We start from the raw sequence: 23,749 nt of genomic DNA, 5'->3' as shown, positions 1-23,749 counted from the left end.
GATGAACTGTGGTAAAAATTCAAAACAGCCGTTACTGTGATATTGTTCAGCAAAAAAAAACTGTGCCCGCTGTTTTATTCGCCGTACGGCTTGTTTTCCGCTATCAAAATGTTTTCGCAATTAAACAAAAACACAACAATTCTTACATTCGTTTAGATATCACTGTTTTTATTTCATGTTTACAACTTGTTTTGAACAACCTATACAACATATAATGTAACGCTTTCCTTATTTCGAATTCATACACATTTCTGCTATTGTTTTTCCCTCACAACAGTGCTGTATTGTGTTGCGAGCTTGTTTTGCACCACATTAACCTCACCTATCCTGCTCGTTTGCTTGCTTCTAATCAAACAAACAGCACCGTTACATCTATCGACAATTTGACGGCTCATCATAACAACTTACTTTATTACCGTGGTTTCTAATCGTACTGGTGAAATATGTACAATGTTTCACTAAATGCTAGCAAAAAAAAAAACGAATTAAATTTTCAAATCACCACCGGAAGACTCTTTCGGGGTCGTTTTCCGATATGGAAGTGGTCAGTAGAACAACTGTACGCTGTTCTACGGAAGGGGAAGACTTATAAATGCGGTTGTGCTACAGTATCGGTACCGAAACGTATCATTTCTTATCTACACGCTGAAGACTAGACTGATAATCGATCCGTAGGTTATAGATTTGCGATCGAATTATTCAGCACATGGCTGTGCAAAAGCGGTACCGTTTAACGTTTTAATTGTTTACCCAGCGCTGGTTGGTTCGGTTTGAGCGTTTCGCATTCAAATACCATTCATTGTTAATTGTATACATTGCGTTCCCTTGGCTACTTCTACTTACATATCGCACCTGGTGTTATACGTAGTCGCTTTACTAACTTGTATTCTGTACAACATAAATATTGTTTTCTTTTGCTGCTTTTGTACACATCAACATTCCTGCCATTTTTCTTTTTGCTTCTCTTTTTTATCCCTGTCTGTTTCCTTGTTCCGGTTTTCTTTACACCGTTTAGTACCGGTAGTTGGTATTATCTTACTTTTATTCTACACTACTCATTACATTACACCTACCACAATTACTTCTTATTATTGCGTTTTTCCATCCACCCTTTCGTTTGTTTCTTTACAGTTTTCTCGATCACAGTTTTTTTTTCTTCAGTTACATAAAAAAGAAACATTCCTGCCCTCTCTCCCCCAACCCTCCCCCTAGAACACGTCCAAGCGGGTCGTTGTGTGTGTACAAGGAACGGGTCCGTAAACTTAATCCTTTGATTTGGCTCTAACTGCTTGTGGCTGTCCGGACGCTCTATGACTGTGCTATGGCGGTGCGTTTACTCCGAGAGGTGATCCGTCGATCATCGGCGCCGTATCGACTTGGGACAGATGCTGAAGAACGGATAGAGATAGCAGTGCAGCGAGTATATTCGTTTCGGGTCCGTCTTCAGGTCGAACCCACCGTCCACCTTGACCACGTTCCATTCGTTGCGCATGCGGGCGTAGCTAAATGACACCTGATCGTGAAACGTTTCCGGTCGGATAAATTCCATCGGTTCGAGATGCGAATGAAACGCATCGATCACGGTTAGTGGAACTTTTAGGATGTGTTCTGAAATGGAAAGCACGACGAAAGGAATGGAGATTTAGATTTTTTGTTGCCACCTGAAATTATCATCACAACACAAAGCAGTGAGGTGACGGCTACTTACCGACTAGGAAGCCCATCGTCACGTCGTCCGGAAATCGTATCTTGTCACCGATCGCAACGAACTTCCCGCTGGCAGCGATCGGCATCATCTTGAGGGCTAGTGCACGGCTTACGCAGAACCCGGCACCACCGGTTGCGAACCAGAACGTTACCTTCTTGTTTACTTCCGTCGAGGTTTTGGTCTGCAAAGGGAAGGTAGAGAAAAAGCAGCGAGTTAAATATGAGTTCGTCTGCAGTGTGTCGCGGGTACTGTCTCTAATGGGCGATTGTTTCGACCATGCAAATATCTCGCACGACGGTTACATTTGATGAGAGTTGATTGGGCAAATCAATTGAAGCTGATTGGAAACACTTAACTGTCCGCTGCATACACGCGCAAGGGAACGGGATTTTTTATGAATCATGGAATTGTGGCGACTGTTCTCCACAGTACCAAGAATTTGGCACACATAAACAAGTGTTACTCCACGTTCCGAGCTTAGTCTATTTGCATGCACTAGATCTAGTTCCATGTTAATAGTATTACACCGCTCAGGCCACTTAGCCTGAAGGTAATTTACATAAAGAGCCCATCCTCGTTCAGGAGGATCTACAATTTTGGATGATCTTTTCAACGTTGCTTTTACTGCGATAATTTCAAACGACACTTTGCGTAAACGAACCTTGTCTTGTTTGCAGTAACCTCACATAAAGAGCCCATCTTTCATACACGGCGATCAACCGAGGAATGATCTTGGCATCGTTTCTTTTTCTGCGATATGGTTCAAAGCATTCTATACCTTGATGAACCTTCTTTGAGCTCATGTTGTCTGGAGTTTGATGCTCACGTACCGCAATATAAATCTTAATCGTACAAAAATAGGGCTCGTAGGATACCTACGGAACAACGAGTCCCTTTGGTGTTGTCCTTTGGTGGCTGTCCTACAAAAATGTAGCCAACTATTACCCCAACTTTGAGTATAAGGCAGCAAGACTACAGATATTAAACTATTAAAATGATATTTAAATTCGAGTACAAAGTTCCCAAGGTTTTGCAGACAGTGAAAGGACTTCCATCCAATGAAGAGAACATTCCCTGAGAAAATGAAAGAACAATGTGCAGACAACACGTCTGTAAAAGAGCCCAAAATTCTTTCGCACCGATTAAGATCTTCTGGTGCCATCCTGCAAAATGCCAAAGTACGGATAAATTTATCTTCAACTACCGATAGACAACGATCTTCACCGTCATCCATATTAGGAAGCCGTTTACTTAAAATGGTGATCACAGGCAATGTCTTCAGTTTCCATCTTGGATAAAACAAAATCAAAATCACCAAATCTTCAAAAGTGACCTCTTTTTTAGTTGGGGGGGAAATTGGAGGAACACTCCTCTGTACATGTCTCAGTCCTATTGAGCAATTTCTTGTTGGCGCTGATTTCTGAATCAGCTCCTGGTTTGTGACGAAGATAGCGAAACCAACGTTCGTTGCCTTGCGTTTCGATTGATCGATCGCTGAGACGATCTTTATTCATGATATCCCGAGGCTTCTGATTCCCACACATTCGCAATCGGAAACATTTCGTTACATATCAAATGTTGTGCGGTGAATTATAATTCTTCGCCGTACGCTGACACACGCTGGAAGGAAGTAGTTCCGATGCAGTGAAGGTTGCTCGGTGCAGAGGGAAGGAAAGGAAGGACTATAAGGAAACAAGCGGAGGAAGATGAGATTGGAAATATCTCGGCATATTCTTCCCCCTTTGCGTATGGTACTCGACCATGCTCAGATCTTCTCACCAGCATCACCTTGCAGACTCGTGTCTTCCGAAAGTCATTCGAACACTTGGCGTACCCGCACATCATCTCACATCTTCTCCGCTGTTTTCACCGCCGTTTTGTGCGAGGCGTGTGTTGAATTATTTATTTTGTACGTTTATGTTTTTGTTTTTTAAACTAAAAAAAAAACGAAAAGCAGCGTAGGATCGATGCAGGGCTGTCATTGGTAGAGGTGCCACCTTCTGACCGATCGACGAAGCGGTCACATACCGGTCGCCCCACTGTGTTGCCAGCTTTTGCTCGTCTACAAATCGCACCAACCAACGGGGCCATACGGTTTATTTATCATTCACTTCATCATTTCGCTTCAATGATGAAGCTGCTGCTGCAGCATGTTGCAGTGGACGAGGGAGTAAGAAATATACCGCGCGATCCGGATGACTTTGTTTGTTTGTCCACAGACGCTTGGGGCTCTTGTTTGGAAGCTCATCATCGTCATCTTCACTCGGTTCCACCAAAGCTTCCACAGTGCGGCCTGGGAAGATGGGGCCAGAGTTTTAGAGTTAAATAAAAACAAAGCAAAGTCGAACACACTCGTCGTCCGGCCAGTTCGTCGTGTGTCATGTGCGAGTGTCATGTGGGAGAATGAGGTCTTGTTGGTGTACAAACAGGGTAAATATTGGGCCGGGTGAAATTGGCCGGTTGGATACGGTGACCGGTAAGTGCACTCGAGGGCGCGCGCTTCAGCTTCTGTTGTGTGCGGTGGACAATCTCTTTTGCTTTTTCTTAGATTTAGTGAGGGATTCCTTTACCCAATAAAGACCCAAAGAAGGTGTAGGCTCATTTGCAACAAATAGCCCCCCACCGTCCAGCTGAAGTGCATAAATACGGTCAATGATTTACGAGCACACCTTTACTGGATTGACATAATTCAGGTTGAAAAGGTACGTTGCTGAAGATGCCATTGTTTTCATACGGGTTTCCCTTGCCCGAAGTAAAAGGAAATGGCAGGATCATCCGTTTTATCCAAAGTGCATGTAGTGGAATGATTTCAATTGACCACATCACCGGACACTGTCAGTCATCGTTTCCGATTGCACACATCCCAGACGATGGACCGAGACGACTGGTGACGCCTGCGACCCGTCAATCAACCAGCAGGTCTCGGGGTGGTCATTTTTCATATTTTCGGCATGTAAATAGGTCTCGTAAGGGACCACGGGGAGGGGTTAGTTTTTTCTTAATTGAATTAAACAATCCGTAGTTTCGAGATCACGGCTTCCACCCGACAACCAGCATGGCTGGCGACCAGACTGTTTAGAGCGTCTGGTGCTTTATTATACCAGCAGAATCTTCTGTACTGCGGCTTGATTGATTTGTCCAATCAATCGATGGATTACCGCAGACATTTATATGCCAGTAAGAATGTAGAAGCGTGTCCCGGGGCTTACAACTGCGCAGTCAAGGGTGACAAATGCTTCTCTAACAATTAATCATCGATCGTACCGTAGATCGTTTCTACACTCGAAGAGGAAGAAGAAAAATGAAGAAAATATTTTCAATAACGTTTGCATGCAAAGTATATTCTGCTACCGAACTCGCGAAAACTTATCAGCCCATGTAGATCAGCTGTTGGGACAGGGTCCGCTACAGATTGTGGCTAAATTGAACAGTGTGGCTACCGAAAAAAAAATCACCACGGCACAAAACGTTGCACTATGGTGCAAACAACGGAACAAAGCGAGATCGTAAATGTATTTGGTTATTAATAATTAAGCTTTACATTCGAACATTTGTTTACTACAGTCAGGATGTTTATAGCACAATAAGAAAAACTTATTTAACGCCCTTTAATTGTGCTAAAATTAATTTTGAATTCTTGAACATTCTGCGGCAAAGCATAATTCCTAGACCTTTTCCTGGTACGAATAAGCTTGTCATTTCTGAATTTAAAACATTTATTACGGACTGCTTATTCTCGAATATCTATGAATATCTAGAAATGAAGCATTCTTAGCAATATCTCCGATGTATGACAAAACTTATGGATCATTAGATCAATTTTAAATCACGTGTATAGTTCTGAAAATAGCACTGTGGATAACTTTAAAAGACTTACATTTGTTCAGAACTTATAAGTTCCTTGTGTGTATTTACAGTATAGTATTAGTATTAGTATAGCATCTAGAGCAAGACAAGCTAGCTGTTGGGGTTTTTTTTAATTTTTTTAACCCATCCAACTGTGTTTATACCAGGAGATCCCTGTCACGTCCAATTCCAAGGAGATAATAACTCACTAGTCAGCTTTACAATAAGTGATTAAGTTAAACTTATGACCACGTTTTGTCCGATTTGAAAACTTTCGGAACTCCATGGTCCATTGGAGACATTTGACGAGACACTCCACAATTACGCCAACGTATGGCTAACGTGCTCGTTGTGTGCCCGGTAGCAAAACGAGTTTCGAGAGGCTTTTGGCCACCTTATCCTACGGAATACGTACGTATGTAACACCCTGTACCCTCCTTTACCCCCATCAGCATCAGCCCCAGTTCTGCAAAAAATACTCCAGGGTGTAGCGATTTCCGGCGAGCGACGATTGGCTGAACGTTTCTCGCCCAACAAATCGCTGTGGAGTTCATTATTCATATCCTCTTGCGTGTCACCGTGATCCGTTTCCCGTTCCGTTCTGTTGTAGTGCCTTTTGTTTCTGTGTTTTCTCCCCTTTGCGAGGGTTGTTTGGGGCGACACGTTTTTACTTTCTTCAAATCTCAAACGATCAACTGTCACAAAATTGGTGCCGTTGGTCCCTTAAAGCACAAGATCATTATAGTAACCCACACGGTTGTTGCGAAACGGTGCCGGCAACGTCCTGTGACTCGCAATCTCGAAAGATGAGATCTTTCTTGTGTGCTGAACGCATTCGGGTATTGGATAAACTCCGCCACAGGATCACACAGTATCATCAGGACCAGAGGAGTAGAATGACTAATGGATCAAATCTGCAACGTTCGGGTGTCAATGACCGAACCGAGTTGGTTGATGCAAAACTCGCTGTAACTGTCCTGTTGTACAGGTTGTATCAGTCGAGTACGGTTGTCCAAAAAGTTGCAACCGATTATTCACACAAAAATGTCAATTAAATACCTTTTCCCGATCCTCATGATGATGCAAGCGTGTGGGTAGAAGTCGGCGAATTCTTCTCCCATTTGCCTCAATCCCGAACTTCCCCAGATTTAATACGTTCGTTGTAAATGAATGTGACAGTTCCCTTCCTGAGTGTTGTGGACGATGTAATCTCGCCGAAAAGCCGGGTGAGTAATTTTTCGTCGCAATTTAGGACCAATTTCTGGTCACTGCTTGTTCCCAATCGGCTTTGTTATCGTTTCAGCTTGATCTTACCTTTCCCCAAAACCCGAAAGCTGCTTCCGCTAGTAACGCAAACAAATGATCTGCTTCTTCCTTTCCCATCAATTACAATCAATGTGGGATGTGTTTTTTTTTGTATGGCTGGAAGAAGTTAAAATAAAGATCAAACTTTTGGGGCGTCCGGAGACTTAATCGGGAGCGGATTTGTGATGCGATCTACAGTCTGGACGTTCAGTACGCGATCATTCGCATTGGAAATAATGAGCACCGAATGTACAAAGTGGATAGTCCACCGGATGATGACGTTGCTGGTGACGGCACCAGCCTCATATCGTGGATGCTGTCAATCGGTCTCGTTTGTGCGCGCGCTCGCGCCAATTTGTGCTACTTCCGTGAGGATGGCAAGAAAACAGGGAAATGAAAGAATAGAGCTAGTGGCTTGGCATTCGCCGAAGGTTTTCGCTAGCTTGTGCACATTGCTGCTTCAAAGACAGCCAGTAATTGGTGCTAGTAACTGACGCACAAACAAACGGGGTATGATTGACGGAATGAGAAGTTGTTGCTTTGGGAGGGTCGCTTTTTTGTTCATGCTCTCTTTTATTCTTCTGGAGCAATGGGGCGCGCGAGCGCGATTATGATGGATGTCGGAAACGTCAAAATCAATTGCCCACTTCAGCTGTAGCATTCGTTCCCTTGCCAGTGTGGTTGGATTATGCCCGCAGTCTCGGTTCGCCAATCATCCATCGACGCGTTCGAACTAGCCGTCCACTTGAGGAGCACATCAGGAGCGATACAACTGCCGGTGACTGGGAAGCGAGAGGATCAGCGGATCAAAAGGCCGTCCGTTAGATGAATGTGAAGAAATTTGCTCACCCGGCTGGCGAAAGGGCGCACAATAAAAAGAAACGCCTTTAGACGGGGAAAAAAATGTTTAATTTCAGCGCAGTTGCTCGGTTGTGCAACAGGTTTTTACTGGGACACAATTCCTGGCGATCGCTCGATCGGGTGGCGTCCGTAGCAACGTTTGCTTGTACGAGTGATTGTAGCATAATTTACACAGTCAATTGGCTCGCAGGGAAAGGTACGGTGCCGATGCGGTAATAACATGCAATTTGTGGGTGAGATTTGTGAGCAGTTCTTGGTAGTTCTGGCTCGAAAAGAGTCGTCAGAGCATGAGGTCGTCGAAATCACGGGGTCCGTATCGTTGGCATTGAATAACTTGCCCCCTTCAAAGGTTCGATTCCAAATGTCTAGCGTTACGCTTCGCAAGAAGACGTATTACCGGACGAAGTAGTTCACCAAAAGAAGTGATCAGTCAATTAAAATCTACTGAAGAATTGACTAGCCGGGAGACTCGCAAGTCCAAAAGCAGATGTGTGAGTCGCTTTCCGTCGTCTAGTCATTTCACGCGATAACACCTTTACGATCAATCCGTCATCCAATCGAACGACGAAAATCGCATCAAAGAAATCGAGTCCCGAAAGAGGAACCTCTTCATAGCTACTGAGGAAACATCATAAATCCGCCATTGCCTTGCGCGTCCGATAATCCAATACGTCTCGCCCCGTTTAAGAGGGTTGATTCCGTTAATTAGGTTTCGAAGTTCTATTGCGGTGATGCTTCTCTGCGGCATCTTGACTTGACTCGAAGGTGCTAATTTCCATTTCCACCAGGTCTGATCTGAACCCGATCGACGAACCGGGTTGTCGACACCAGTGCTTGTGACAGAGGGGCCTAGCAAAGCAACAGGAAGAAAGCGTACCGTTTTGAAACATCGCCGGTAACATTGGTGTGAAACGGTGTGGCTTGCTTTACTTCATCTTCGCAATCTCGCTCACGCTGGGTGAAGATCACCGTCCTGCGGGTGAATTTTCGAGGGATGAAAACTCTAAAAAGGGGCGCCGCCATTAGATACGGCACGGGAGAGCAAAAAAAAACGGAACGATAGAGCCTCATAAAAATCTAATTCGACAACGAATCGCTGACGCGCGGATCATTAAAATTCTCCTAGACATCGGATGAAGCGGGCACACATTTTTGATTACGGGATCTTTATTGGCGCTCAAAGATTTGGTGTCTCGAAAGCCCCTTTAAGTATCGATGCCCTTTCGGGTGGTAATGAATTGTTATCAATTTCACAAGAAGAACGATGAGCTGAAAAATAACTGATGTCTTAAGGAACGGTAATTAACTGAACTGATGGAGCCAGCAGCAGAATCATCTTGGGGGATCAAAGCTCTCTCCATTTAATTAGTTTTCTTTTAACGAAAAAGTACAATGTTCGAAAATTCCCACCCATGAGGAAAGGCCAACCAATCAGACAGATAAACGATTAAACTGCGCCGTACTAGCCGTGACATCCAATTATCTCCAATTTCCCCAACCAAAAAAAAAAAAATCTTCAAATTACCCATTTATATTTGGTACAACATTTTTCGGCTGTCAAGTTGTTTTTTCTTGTCTTGATCATGTACTTTTCACCCCACGAATAGCCTCCGATGGCATAATTAGTAGCGAGTGAGAGAATTCAATTGTTGACAAATAAAAAAACCAGAAAACGGTTGAACAACAAACAATTGCCAGTGACAGCGACAGAAATGTTTTTCTTCTGGAAATTGCTCTTTTAATGAAAGTAGTTACCATTATGAATGCCAGTCAATGTTTTTTATAGACAATACAGCTTCATAAAAAGAGAATTGTGTGACAAAAAAACAAGAAGCTTTTATTAGATGATGGGACAAATTTTTGGTAGTAAACGAAACACGACAAGAAAAGCTAAACATTGCGTGTGAAGACAACAACTTGTCTCATGAGTGGTTAAATGCCATTTGTTTTTTTTATTAAATAGAAGAACCTCTCTAGGTTCCATGCTCTATCCACTGTCAAACACTCGAGACAATGGTTCCAATTTTCATAATCGATAAATCATCGATTATAATTTCGGTTTTGCTGTCTGCCTTTTCTGGACGTGAAGTTGAAGACGTATGTTAACTTCGTCTACGAGGGCGAACTGCTGTCGCCGGTTCGAAAATGGGAAGGGGGCATAATATTTCGGAAGGTTATTTTTTATTCTAATCACCATCATGCTCATCCTGATCAGCTCGAAAACGGGTGAGCTTTTTCTCGCAAGACTTCCAACAGATACCAACCAGATGTATGGTTTGTTCGCGTGTGAGTTCCCAGTGTGCCCCAAGCGGGGCAAAATGTTAGCCTGACGGGCAAACACCAAACAAATGGTGTGTGATAAATAGGGAATTAATTCATAGTTAAATTAACGGACGCGTTAAATCATATTCCGCATCGCCCAGTCGTGGCACACACCGGGATAGATCGGGTGTGGGATGTTTAACAAAGGCAAAACTTAATTTACGATACAGCATCATGCGCATAGATGGCAAAGGAAACGAACGAAAAAAAAAACACGGAAATGATGCAATAAATTGTACTCCGAGAGCGGCACAGCAGATAAGGGAGACTAATTTAGTAACGAAGAAAAAAGAAGTAAACCTTTGTGTGATCTATTTTCATAATCTAACTGTCTCCCGATTAGCATTCGTTTGCTAAATGTGTCTCATTTGTTATCCTTCGAGTGTACTTTGGTGTACTTTTCTCCCCCTCTGGTGGACACAACCTGTCGTAGGCATATACGGTAAGCTAGTAGAATCCACCATCAAACGGAGTAGCGTCCATCTTTGTCGCACAATGGGAACGATCATTAGGTGGGTTAAGCTTGCCTCTCCTTTGGTATCTCCTGCGAGCTGTGCTAATTTATGGACATCATCAAAGCCAACATATGAGCATCGAATGAAGCGCCTCATAAACTCAGCAGGACGTTGGTTTTAGGGAACGATTTCGATTGATAGACTCTACGTAGTCACCTTCTACTCCTCCAAGAGCTATACTCTAACCATCGAGATGTCACCTTCAACGCGTTTTTCATGCGTTCCATTTCTCAATCATCGTACACTTGCTTCGTAGTTTGATGCTTTATCCATCTCTGGCTTTTCGGGGTGTACCACCTGTGGCGCCCCCCCGGTAGTAGTGATTTGTTTATTCTTATTTAATTTTATATCATTTTTGGCACTTTTGCGACGGATAGGTAAGCGATCGTATCGTTCTTCTGTAAGCGTATTTCAGCTGATCCATTGCAGCAGTACGCGAATGGAGAGACAAACAGATGACGGCTAACAGGTTGTGGTTTAGTTTCATTCTGAGTATCATAACGCTCGGGCCATTTTTGTGCTGGCAAACGTTTGCTCAGGGTCGAATGACATCTTCGACATCATCTCCACAGGGGGTTTTTGCCACGGAAAGATGTTATCCACAACTACCCGGGAGCTTCGAAAGAATCGGTCTCGTAACAGGTTGTTTGGCTAACGAAAGGAGTTCGATACATTTGAAAACGAGAACCAAAAAAAAAAAATGACGCATCAGCATAATTATGAAATCTGATGGAATCTGACCCTGTTTTGCCACTGGATTTTTGACACGGCACCGATGCAACAGGCTTCCAAATTCCGATCTACCGATTATTGGTGACATTCATTTATTCGATCGCCATTGGCGTTAAAACGATTTAGGAATTCTTGGGCGAACTTTGAGAAAAGAATCTACTTGGTGGTTTCTTTTGTTGCCCAACTGATCAATCTGTTGCGTGTGGGATACAAATCAGGTAGAGGATATGATGCGGATATAAATGTATGAGTAATGAAACAGTTTTTCTGCGTATACTTACATTATCAAGAAAGATCTCCAGTGGGGACGATATGCTCGGCTTGCCCAGATACCAATCCTGCGTCGGACTGTAGTCATCTAGCATTCGAACCAACCGTGGAACGTTCACGTAGTTATCATCATCAAAGTGACACCACCACCTAAAACGGGAAAAGAAAAAGATACAATTGCATAGATTAGAACAAGTTCTTGCAGTGGATAATTGATTTAATAGCTAAACATCTCCTGTAGAAACATTTGAAAATTAAAGGTAGTGACATACTTTTTTTTTTGGACGTTGTCTGATTAATTGTTTCAATTTCGTTGCCCCCACTGATCCGGTGTAGCGAATGTCACGAAAGACACGCTCCTCAGGATATGTAACAGTGTGAATGCCACCAGTATAACGTCCACCGCCTAAACCGTTTAAATCTTCTTCATATGCTGCCAAACAACAGCAGCTTTTCTGTTTCTTGGGTTTCATTTTCGGCCGAAAAGATGCCATTTACGTGGAATTTAAGGTACACTTTTAAATTTCAACAAGAGTAGATCGAAAGACTGCTTCTGGTTCGGTCAAGATGTTTTGTTACTGCAAAAGGTTGCTTGGATTAATGCTTTTCATTTGATGGTCATTATTAAAAAAAACGCCTACTTCGAGTTATTTAGCTCTTCAACAATCTTGTTCAGAGTTTTCCTCCTGAATCGTTTGATTAAACTGTACATTCACTGATCGGAAAACTCTTTCGTCCGGTTTGACAACCGTGTAAGACCCGCCACAAGTTCGGTTCCACCGTGATCCTGGCTGCAGTCTAGGCATATCATCCGACTCTTGTAGCCTTCGTGCGACTACGGCTAATTTTGCGCTCGTCCTCGGTGCCAGATAGCGTCCGTTACGCATCCGCTGTACTACGTTCTTCGTGTCGCAGGAAAGACAAGTTAAGTTATCCATCAGCCCTTGGGTCGTTGCGGCTGATTCCGTCACCCGACCGTAAGACGTTGATTTGGAAGGTATTACAGAACCCTTCGTTGAACTGACACTAGGCACGCGTGAATGTTTCTTGCCGGCAGCAGTCATTTCGCCTTCCTTTAGCTTTTCCTCCAGCATTGCTTCGATTCGAAGCGGCAGTTGATCCCGGTGGCTGAGCAGTAACTCCATCTGGCGTTGCAGTTCGTCCAGTTTGTCGGTAAATTCAGCTAGCTTATTCATCTGCTCGGTCGAGCTGACGGTTTGCAGCATGGATGCGGTCGATGTCGCTTCCTCCAGGTTGGTTTGCTTGCTTTCAACCAGTGTTTGGAAGTGTTGAAAATCCTTGGACAATTGTTCCAGCTTTTGGTAGAACAATTGTTCCACTTTTTCCAACCGCTGTTCAAGATCGCCTATAACCGCGAGCAACTTTGATTCGTTGTTCCGGAATTCGTTTGCCTGTTCGTCGATCTCTTTCAACAATGTCTCGGAAGTGACTTCTTTCGGAAGAATCTCCTTTTGGGGGGAAGTTTCTGTTTGTTCTGGTTCGCTCACGATAGGTACACCGCACGGGATCAATATGGGTTGTTCTTCCTCTTCCGTGTCGGCTGGTTGTTGCGCTTCAGCGATAGAATCCTCGAGCATTTGGAACCGTTCGTCATTGGTTGTGCGCAAGTCATCGAACTCTTGTGCAATTTTAGACACTCCTTCGACCAAGCACTTTAGCAATCGGTTCAATTCAGTACAGTTTATCACACCATCTGGTAGGGTGATGGCTTCATCTACCAAAGCTTCCATATCGCTTGAAGTTGGCTCTCCCATTTCCTAAAACTTGCCCGACAAACAAGAAAACGGGGACTGAATTATTTCTGATAGTAAATTTTTCTACTGATTCTTCCGAAAAATTAATCAAAATTCACAAAACTTGCTCTCTATCAGTGAACGCATACTAGATTACTCCGAATGCTTCGTTTAGGTAAAAGTTTCAAAGCCAACTTAATTATTTTATTTTAATTTTCACTTTACCCATATCTACGGTTTGGAAGCATTCCGCATGCGCCTCCGAGTAGCGCATAGACATTCGCCGGTGGATCTATCAAAATTAGCCACCAGCTGACTGGTGGAAAATTCTGGAACCCCGGACTTCGAGTCACCTTTCAACTTCGATTGCCCGACAAGCGAAACCGATGGTCCACCGCTGCCAGCTCCACAGAAATGTTTCTTCACCATCTTGTTACCTCCTCCACCACGACCTGCACCGAACCGTATACTGGACGCTTTGGACGTTTGTCCCTGACGTCCGCTTCCCCTGGCTAGTGACACATTCGACTGTGATTTTGGAAGTCGCGTTTCAATTTTGTTAATCTTCTGCTGCATCGACTTCAACATCGTCTGTAGGTTCTGCAGTTTAAGTAGGATCATTTCGTGCTCCCGATCGGCATCAGATTTTTCTTTCACACTGCCTCCTCCAACACCTTTGGTTTTGGACGTGCTGGGTTTTGGTTTGGTTGTTTTGCTTGCACTTTTGTTCAACGATCGACCATCAATCGTAATACGGTTTGCGGAGCAGCAACAGCCACAGGGTCCCGCTGCTGGTGTGGACTGCATATTGGACGTCAGCTGTTGTAACAATCGGCGTAAAGCTCCACAGTTGATGGAAGCACCTTGGGTAAAGAACACTTCGTCAATGAGTTTGTTGATTTCAGGTCCTGGCGGATCTGGCAGCATTGCTGGCGGCATTCCAAACGTGAAGATATAGAGCAAACACCAAAAAATTCAGGACACACGTACAATTTGACTCAACAATGCACTATTTCAGAACAGTTGTCGCAGGCCGAATGAAAACAATACACAGCTTCCTGTCAAAATTTGTTCTCGCCTGTATTGGAGCGAGAAATGGATATGATCGTGCTAGGCATTGGAGCGACACAGCACAGCCAACAGCTGATACCAGGCTACTCGATGAGATCGTGGAAAAGCTCCGGACATTACGAACGTCCTGCCGCGGCCTACTGTGATGCCGATGATTAGTAGCGATGACGCAGCCAATTTTAGTGAAACGGTGAAACCAATTCTTGGACCAGTTGCTTCCACCGATTCTTGGACGCTGCGGCTGGTTTCAGATCATTTCGAACCCTGACGTTTCATTCGAAAACAGTTTGAAACAGTGAACCGAGCGGGCAAAAGAAGGGTGTCCAATAATCTAATAAGGGAACGAATGATCCGGATTAATCGGTTCATCTACTGTGATGAGCGTTTGCGTGCGTGTCCGTAGGGGTTTTTTTCGGCATTCGCAGGAAACAAACAGGAAGGTATCAAGCGAGGAAGATTTTGGCCCACAAGAACGACACACATACAACAAAAAAAAACTCCCGACTAATGGTCGGTAATGAAAAGTTTCTTCGAGTATTTGTGGTCTCTCCCCTTTCGGGTCAGATATTCGTTGTGGGAAAAATTCAATCAATCATATCACATGGCTTGCTGGCCGGTGCACAGGCTGATCGGGTCCACCAATGTGGCCGGAATCGATCGAGACTAATTTCAATTTTCCACCAGATTTACGAACTTCCCCAGTGCCCAGAAGCAAGGTGTTCGATCAGACGAAAAGGGTATTGATGATCCGCACAAATGATGATAAGTCAAATTACATCCTCTTCGGTAGCGCGAGGTTCTGTCGAGGCACCGTCGGGGTATTTTTTAGGAGCATCTGGTAAGTTCTTGAAGTTTTTTTTTGTTAACCTTATTTAAAACATCATATTAATCGAAAATTTTCACTTTCCTTCGTGTTTGATGATACGTTTTGCATAGGCGGTAATCATACTGTACGAGCGCAGGAATGATCGATTCTAGGGTTGAGAATGCATTCTAGTCGTGGCAGATGTGGTTCATAGAAATATCTCCAATTGTTGATTACAGGTCAGGTTCTTTTATTCATTTTAACACATTGACCTACAAATTATGTATCTTTGCTGCATTGTTCGTAAATGATTCAACCTAAAAATGTTTCGTTACTTCCATGTTTCAATTCTGGAATGCTCTATGGAAGATCTTGTATATTTGGGCGATAATTTAGAAGCGATGTGAAATGTGAGAATAAAAAAAAGCTTTCTTGATTTATTGTTTCTAATTTTATTGATTTTATTGAAGTCAATTCAATTTGATCCTCCTCGTTACTGGCGCGCTAGTAACCACACGGATAGATAGTAAAATGCGTGATTCAAACTGATTAATGTTGGAAGCCTCGAAATATGTGGTATGAATGTTTCGGAGAACAAATGAACTGAACACGTTGAGGTTACAGCGAGAACTAACCTATTTCTTTATTAACTAAAGTTCATCGATTTGTCGACAGTTGCTTTGTCGACATTGGCAGTGTTGCCAGGAAGTATTAATATATTGAATGTATTTATACCAACACTCCTCCTCAATGTATTAATAATTAGTACTATTAGTTCATTAATCCCATTGCTGTTGCAAACTGCCTTTGCTTAATACACCCTAACGGTTTAGTGAGAATGTCGGCGACCATATCCTCCGACGCACAGTACTGAAGAACAATTTCGCCTTTATCATACAGATCCTTCGTGAAACATAAACGAGTGTCGATGTGTTTTGAACGTCGCGAAAGCCTTTCTATCGCCACGAAGTTGATACACCCAATGTTGTCCTCGTATATCACCGTAGAGTCATGCTGCTTCTCGTCAAATTCCTCTAACAGTCGTCTCAACCAGATCAATTCTTTACACGTTTCCGCTAGCGCTATGTACTCCGCTTCCATGCTTGAAAGTGAAACACAAGGCTGCTTCCGACTTGCCCAGCAAATTGTAGCTTTTCCGAGCTGAAATAAGAAACCTGTGTTAGATTTTCGGTCGGAAGTATCGCCGCCCCAATCAGCATCGCTAAATCCACACAGTTTCAACGGTTCTTTGCGATTCGACGTCAGTATCAGTTTGTAATCTCTGGTCTTCATCAAATATCGAACCACACGCTTTAACTCCACCATGTCGGCTTCGGTTGGGCTGCTGACCTGTCTACTCAAAATAGACACACTCACGGCTATATCTGGTCGGGTATTTACGGCTATGTAAAGTAAGGCGCCTACCATACTGTGGTATAGAATATTGTCTTGAAGCTTCTTGCTTCCTTCACGTGCTCGATAATATCCTGTATCCATCGGAGTACTTGATCCTTTTGATTTTTCTAGATCAAATCGTCTCGCCACCTTCTTCACGAAATTTTCTTGATCCAGTGAAAAGAAACCATCTTTTCCTTTGGTCACTCTGATTCCCAGGAAATGATTAACTTCACCAAGTGCTGTTAATTCAACATGTTTCTGTAGCTCTTTCTCTATTTTTATGATTTCGCACTCATTGGTGCTGGCTACTAACATGTCGTCTACGTAGATCAGTAAATAAACATGACCTCCTCCAGGTAACACTTTAACATACAAACAGGGATCCGATCTAGACCTCTTGAAACTCAGTGCTGCCATATATTCGCTAATTGTATTATGCCATACTCTGGCCGCCTGCTTCAGACCATATAAGCTGCGTTGAAGTTTGCACACTAGTTTCTCTGTTCCTGGTTTTATAAAGCCTTTGGGTTGTTGCATATAGATCTCCTCCTGCAGTTGACCATGCAAATACGCTGACTTTACATCGATATGACGAACTGTCATCTGTTTATGCCCGGCAATTGTTAACAAGATTCTTAACGTTGTCTGAGTAGCGACTGGAGCAAATACAGCATCATAATCCACACCGTAACGCTGAGAAAAACCTTGTGCCACAAGTCGAGCCTTAAAACGAGCCACGTTACCAACATTGTCTTCCTTTTTCTTGTAAACCCACTTGCATCCAATTGGTTTACGTCCTGTTGGCAATTCTACTAGAGACCAAGTCCCATTCTTCTGCAATGACTCGTATTCTTCATCCATTGCTGCTTTCCATAAATCTTGCTCCGTTCCATGTATAGCTTCTTCATAGCTACCGGGTTCATCATTTATAGCAACTGCTGCATTTACTTCATAATCCTTGAGATATTGTGGAAGAACCCCTCTATTGCTTCGCTTTGTACGCTCAGTATGCACAGTTACATGCTGATCATCATGTTCTGAATCATCTTCGGCACTTATCCATTCGGATTGATCATCGTCGGTATCCTGTGCTACTATGGGCATTGGTTTGAGTATGCTCGTCGGCTCCTCCTGAACTTCATTACCTCTGTCAGTGTGTTTTCCGGTGTCGAGATTAAATATAACATCGTTGGTCTTCGGAATAGAAGTATCAAAGTTTGTCGATCCATCTCTCAACTCCAAAAAACGAGCATCCCGACTGATGGTTATCTCATCTGTTTCGGTGTCCAGGAAACGATAAGCTTTACGATCGAGACAATATCCTACAAAGATAAGTTTATTAGCCTTGTCATCGAAATTGTGCCGTTTCACATGTGGTATGTGAACATATGCTGGACATCCATACACACGTAAATGGTCAAGAGCAGGTTTGCTCCCAAACCACAATTCGAATGGTGTACGATCAATTGCGCGTGATGGCAATCTGTTTTGGAGATAGTTAGCAGCAACTATTGCCTCGCCCCAATATTTTTTATCCAGCTTCGCATCCAGCAACATACACGTAGTCATTTCTTTCAATGAGCGGTTTTTCCTTTCGGCGATGCCATTCTGTTGTGGGGAATACGCTGCGGTAAACTGAGCCTGAATCCCTTCTGTTTCGTAAAATGTCTTCAGCTCGCGATTCATGTATTCTCCGCCTGCGTCTGACCGGATTACAGTTGGGTTTCTGCCGAATTTAGTTCGTACCATTGCCACATACCGCTTGATACAACTGGCTACGTCGGATTTGTATTTCAACAAAAAGATTTCAGAGTATCGACTATAATCATCCACAATTGTCATAAAATATCTGGATCCGCCTGGAGTTGTATTTAACATTGGCCCACATACGTCTGTATGAACCAAGTCTAGGATGCGTTTAGTCCGATTTTGTGCTGTTTTGGGGAAGGAAATTCTGGTTAATTTTCCTCTCAAACAATACTCACAAACTTCTTTTATTCCGCATTCCTGTATGTTGAGGCCTTTGCTGAGTCCTTCTTGCTTGACACGCTCTAGCACCCCCGGATGACGATGACCCATGCGCCGATGCCAAATATGCTGACAGTTAGGAAGGTGGTGTGAATCCACACACACTTTCGCAGTTTCAACCATATTTAATTTGTATATATCTCCGTACGATTCCGCTACTGCAGCAATTTTCCCATTTGCCGATATAATGTTGCATCTCGCTTCGTCGAATACGACTTTCCATCCTCTTTCAGCTAATTTCCGTACCGATAACAATCCTCCATCCAAATCTGGAGCGAACAGCACATCCTTCACAGGAATGGTATTGATATTCCCGTCACCGTCGTAGCATTTCAGGAAACCTTCACCGATGCCAGCTGACGTTATTGTCGAACCATTCGCGAGCCATATTTTAACACGCACACTCACATCGAGCTTACTAAAGAAATGGCGATCGTTTGTCATGTGGCTCGAACTGCCGCTATCCACACACCATGAATTACGAGAACCGCTCATGGCTCTTACACACGTTGTGAAGCATTGTTCTTTTGCCTGCCGAGCTTCTGCGCCTTTTTGTTTCGCTTCTTTTTCTTTGTGGTCGCGTTTCAACTTAAAACAGTCCTTTTGGAAATGTCCTGGTTTCTTGCAATAGTTGCACACGCTCTTCTTATTTGATTTTCTAGTATGGCTATACATGGCTTTCTCTGAACCGGTGTTCTCTCCTTTTCTATCTTTCAACCTATTGCTTTCATCCATTATGCGTAGTTTTGCAGTTTCGATTGTTAGTTCGCCAGGGACATTATCTAAGGCCGTTACTAAGCCATCGAACTGTACAGGTAAACTTCTAAGAAGCATACAAACTTTAGTTTCGTCGTCCAGCTTTGTTCCCGCAGCGTCAAGCTTTTCGAACAAATTTTGGAAAACCTCCAAATGCAAATGTACATCGCCGTTTTCGGTCAAGTTTGTTGAACACAATTTCTTAATTAATGAAACGCGCACCGATCTTGTGGCCTGCTCGTGGTGTCTGGCCAAGGCTTGGAAAACTTCCCGCGCATGCTCGCACCCCTTAATAATGGGCAGCTGGTTATCTTCAATAAGGAGAATAATTGTTGCTCTGGCCTTGCCGTCCGTCTTCTTCCATGTCGCCGTTCTCTTGTCTTCGCCAGGGAGCTCTGTGAAGACAGCATCCCACAGCTCCTCACGGACGAGTAGCATTTCCATTCGCACCTTCCATTGCGCCCAATTGGTGTTACTTAGCTTGGCGATGGTAAACCGGTGGTCAGCCATTTTCGTTTGTCTATACACACGCTTGGCGAATAATAGTTTTACACTCACACACGCTTAGCGAATTACTGTATTTTATGTCCTTTTACTGTACACACGCTTGGCAAAATTTTGTTCACACAGATATGATTAGCGAATTATTGTACATGTCCTCGCACTCACTATACCGCGTTCAATGTTCAACTATACCGCGTGGGCTGGGCCCATAACCTGTTGGAAGCCTCGAAATATGTGGTATGAATGTTTCGGAGAACAAATGAACTGAACACGTTGAGGTTACAGCGAGAACTAACCTATTTCTTTATTAACTAAAGTTCATCGATTTGTCGACAGTTGCTTTGTCGACATTGGCAGTGTTGCCAGGAAGTATTAATATATTGAATGTATTTATACCAACAATTAATTGAAATGAAAAATACCAAAAAGGCGTCAAATTGATTAAATCAATCGCAATCAATCCTATCCTAGAAAAGTTCAACAGACTCCCCATGGATCAAAACTTCCTTGAAACGAACGGTGATCAGATGATAATGTTCTTGAGAAGCATTAAAAACACAGTCTCTTCATTAACCAGAACGACCAACACAAATCCGTAATGTTATTCACTGTAATCATGCTACGGACATCTAAACACCTATTTCTCACTCCACTCGGTCGGTCGTCAAACCCATTTCACGGTACGTGCAGTGAGCAGATGTTTGTCAGCCAAGCTTAGAGATTTGATAACCGTAATCCCGATTTTGGGCACACAGTTTTAACGACTGATCTAATTTAATGTGTTGTGGCGCACCATAAAAAACCGCACGCTCGTCGTCGTACGCCCCGGCAGGGCGTGTCGGAATGTATGCTTCCCTGTACAGCATGCGCCATTACGTACGGCGCACCGATCCTGCGGTAATACGAATGTGGCCTCGTGACGATCGGACCGGGTAAGAATAAATCTGGTAGCACCGCAAAAAAAACAAATCCCGTCACCATTATTCTACCCCCCCGGGAGATGTTTGTTAGTTTGGCCCACCGTTCGGCAGCTTTTATGTGCCCTAAAACGGATCCAAATGACGGCGAGGCACAATTGTGAAGCGTTCGCGTGAATTGATCGTAAAGTTAATTTCTCGGTACGGTTCACGCTGTCTTCCGTGCGCGATCGTAAACGTCAATTCGTTACGTTGCGTCTTGCTTTTCCATTTTCCACCCGGGGATCTCGCACCGGCTACGTGCGGTGATCGCATTTTAATGTCCTTCGGATGGTGCGCAGGGTAGTGCGCCGGGTGGAAAGATTGAGTTGCGTGTGATCGTTCACGCCGGCTCGAATGTTTTCGGAGTTTCGGTGCTTGCTTTTATGGACCTCCACGAACCAATCGGATTTGCATTGGTTGTGATCTGGTTCAGGTGGTTCCAGAAGACTCTAAATTGGCAACAAAAAAGAAGAGTTTTCCGGCTCGAAAGAAAGGAAGCTAATTAATTATTTTACATACAAGGCTATACACTCACAGGAGGGAGAGTGCACGATTACACGTCTTTAGTAGCGAGTTTCTTTCCGTGTTCTCAGGGATGCTGATCGGTGAAGCATGTTCCACGGTACAGAGCAATCCAGATCGCAAATGTAGCGCGTGAAGTAATTGTTCTTAATTAAAAATTCATTTCTACCAATCGACCACTACACGCCTGTGCCTGTGGACTGTATGTGTGCATGTGTGTATGTTATCGCCGCCATCATTCCAAAGTGCAAGAGAACCGGTCGGTTTTATCCGACATTCTCTCATCGGCAATGGAACTGGATCACCGTGAGTGTAACGTATGGCACTTGCATACCAGTAAAGAAATTGCTTACAACTGATCACATCATCGGCTACTACTGCACACGATCGTACAAGGTGCTACTATGAAATGTACAGGCACTGGCTTAACACACGTCAAGGTTCGTGTTAGAATCAAGAACGGTAAGATAATCTGGCAGCTAGTTTGTGGAAATCACATCACCACACATCGACACCACACGACAACGGCACCAAATCCTGTATCCTGGTCACGGCACCAGGGTGTGGTCAACAAAGAGTGTTGCGGCTCATGGCTCGCACCCCCCAGGCTCGCAGGCAGTAAATAACAAATGGGACCGTATCGTTCGTCCGTCTGGAATGGATTTCCTTGAGCTAGAAATAGAAGGGGGCTGCTGTAGTACGACCAGAGAGCCTAGTGCTTTGCGGGTGACTTCGGGCATATGCAATTCAGATTCGCCAGTCCGAGGTCGTACTATCGGTAAAGGCACGGTTTCGAAAGTAAATACTAAACCACCACACCTCCACAGCCGACAAATCTGCTCGCACGAACAGAAGGCCCTGATACGTAATAATTAACGGCAAAAGGGCCCTCATGTTTTATTTCTCTGCCCACCCCCGAATCGATCGGTAAGTCTGCGGAGAAGACTGGTGGTAAACACCTTCTGGCATTGCGCGGGGATGATCGTGATCACTTCTGGGCCCGGTTTCTGAGGTTCATGATCGTGTTCGCCCATTGATCAGAAACAGTGGATTGGAGGTTTGCTACGGTGACTTCCAACCGTCTCCACAAAGAAGACGTAGGGGCGTCTGCAGCTAATCGAATAATCGATCGTAATCGATAGCGAAGGATATGGAACGCAAAAGTGCGCATAAATTTGTCCACCCAAGGAAAGCGTGCTGCAGCGTGAAGGTAGAGTTAATAATTTCCTTCTTGAAAAGTGGGGTTTTTTCTGTGAGGTTTTCATTTCTGGAACACTACACTACGCGGGTACTATGATAGTGGAGTACATGATCGGGTTTTGTTTACTGTTGTGTATGGACCATCAAGGCGCCATATTGTGTACATGGAATCCATAAGGCAAAGATAAACGTTTGTCTCTCTCGATCTCTCTCTCTCTCTCTCTCTCTCTCTCTCTCTCCCTCTCTCTCTGTTTGTCTCACTTCCATCTCCAACCCGGACTTTCTTTCATGTTTTATTTATATGTTCAACGGGTTTTTGGATTTTGCTTCGTCTTGCAGATCGATTAACATACCCGATTGTAACCCGAATGGTTGGGGCGTTGCATGTTTCGTGCAGATAGCAGATGCCGATAGGAGTAATCATCGTGGAAGGAAAGATGCAAAGCTACATCTGCATCCACCCGGAGTACAGTGAGCTGATAAAAGATTAAAAAAAGAAACCCCGGCACAACCCATTCGCGTGGTACCATCGATAGGGCCGAGGCTACTCGCTGATCGGTATCCTTCGCTGGGAAAAGGAAGTGTTCGCATGTTTTGACTTCGTTTGTTTAAACATCGGCCGGGGTGGGTTTGCTGCTTTGGTGATCGCAAATTGATACCTCCATACGTGGCCGGTTACCGTGCCTGCCGAGAGATTACATCGGTACGTGTTCTTTTTTCCCTTCTCTCACTTGATTTAATCTTCCGATCGTACAAGTTTATTCCTCACCGTATGTATCGGTTTACGAAGGTTAATTTAATCAGTGCACATGAAACCCGGGGTTGAAAGATGCGTAATTAACGGAAAGATAACGAAACTCGCCTTCTTCCGTTACGCTTCCTTTTGCTAGACAAATTTATTTTAAGCCTGTTTTAGAACTAAGAATAGATCAATATCCGTAGGACGCTGCTCCACGACAGTGTAGTAGATCGGCCCCATTTCTGGTTGCCTGCCAGCCTATTAATTGCTTCTCGCCACGATCGTCTTCGCATGTGGTGAAAACTGAACACAAAAACCCTTTTCCGTGTTGGGTTTGTTTTATCAGCGCTCTCGCGCCCTATCGCGAGTTGGGAGTTGTGCACGGTTTCACTGTACTGCGGCTGTAATGCTGTGTGTTGCCTTCCCATTAGTAAGATTTGTGTGGATCTGTTTC

At 43.9% G+C, this 23,749-nt stretch overlaps 2 protein-coding genes across 2 annotated transcripts in view; both read right to left on the bottom strand.

The window, feature by feature from the left end:
• Window positions 1-147: 147 nt before the first annotated feature.
• LOC125771984 (fringe glycosyltransferase) overlaps window positions 148-23,749 on the bottom strand; it is a 123,106-nt gene continuing 99,504 nt past the window's right edge. Inside the window, exons 5-7 of the mRNA XM_049443235.1 lie at window positions 11,571-11,709; window positions 1,709-1,889; window positions 148-1,608 (exon numbers count right to left, since the gene is read on the bottom strand). Of these exons, the coding sequence (XP_049299192.1) occupies window positions 1,358-1,608; window positions 1,709-1,889; window positions 11,571-11,709 (571 nt within the window). The 3' untranslated portion in view covers window positions 148-1,357. The remainder of the gene's footprint in view (window positions 1,609-1,708; window positions 1,890-11,570; window positions 11,710-23,749) is intronic.
• On the bottom strand, window positions 11,833-13,389 carry LOC125771992 (uncharacterized). The gene is made up of 2 exons (XM_049443263.1): window positions 12,201-13,389; window positions 11,833-12,137 (listed from the first exon to the last, which is right to left on the bottom strand). The coding sequence occupies exon 1, from the start codon at window positions 13,332-13,334 to the stop codon at window positions 12,219-12,221; it is 1,116 nt and encodes a 371-aa protein (XP_049299220.1). The 5' UTR covers window positions 13,335-13,389; the 3' UTR covers window positions 11,833-12,137; window positions 12,201-12,218.

Source organism: Anopheles funestus, chromosome 3RL, assembly GCF_943734845.2.
Source record: "Anopheles funestus chromosome 3RL, idAnoFuneDA-416_04, whole genome shotgun sequence".
Classification (NCBI taxonomy): domain Eukaryota; kingdom Metazoa; phylum Arthropoda; class Insecta; order Diptera; family Culicidae; genus Anopheles; species Anopheles funestus.
The sequence above is the reverse complement of the archived record's forward strand: the minus strand, read 5'-3'. Positions and strand labels throughout refer to the sequence as shown.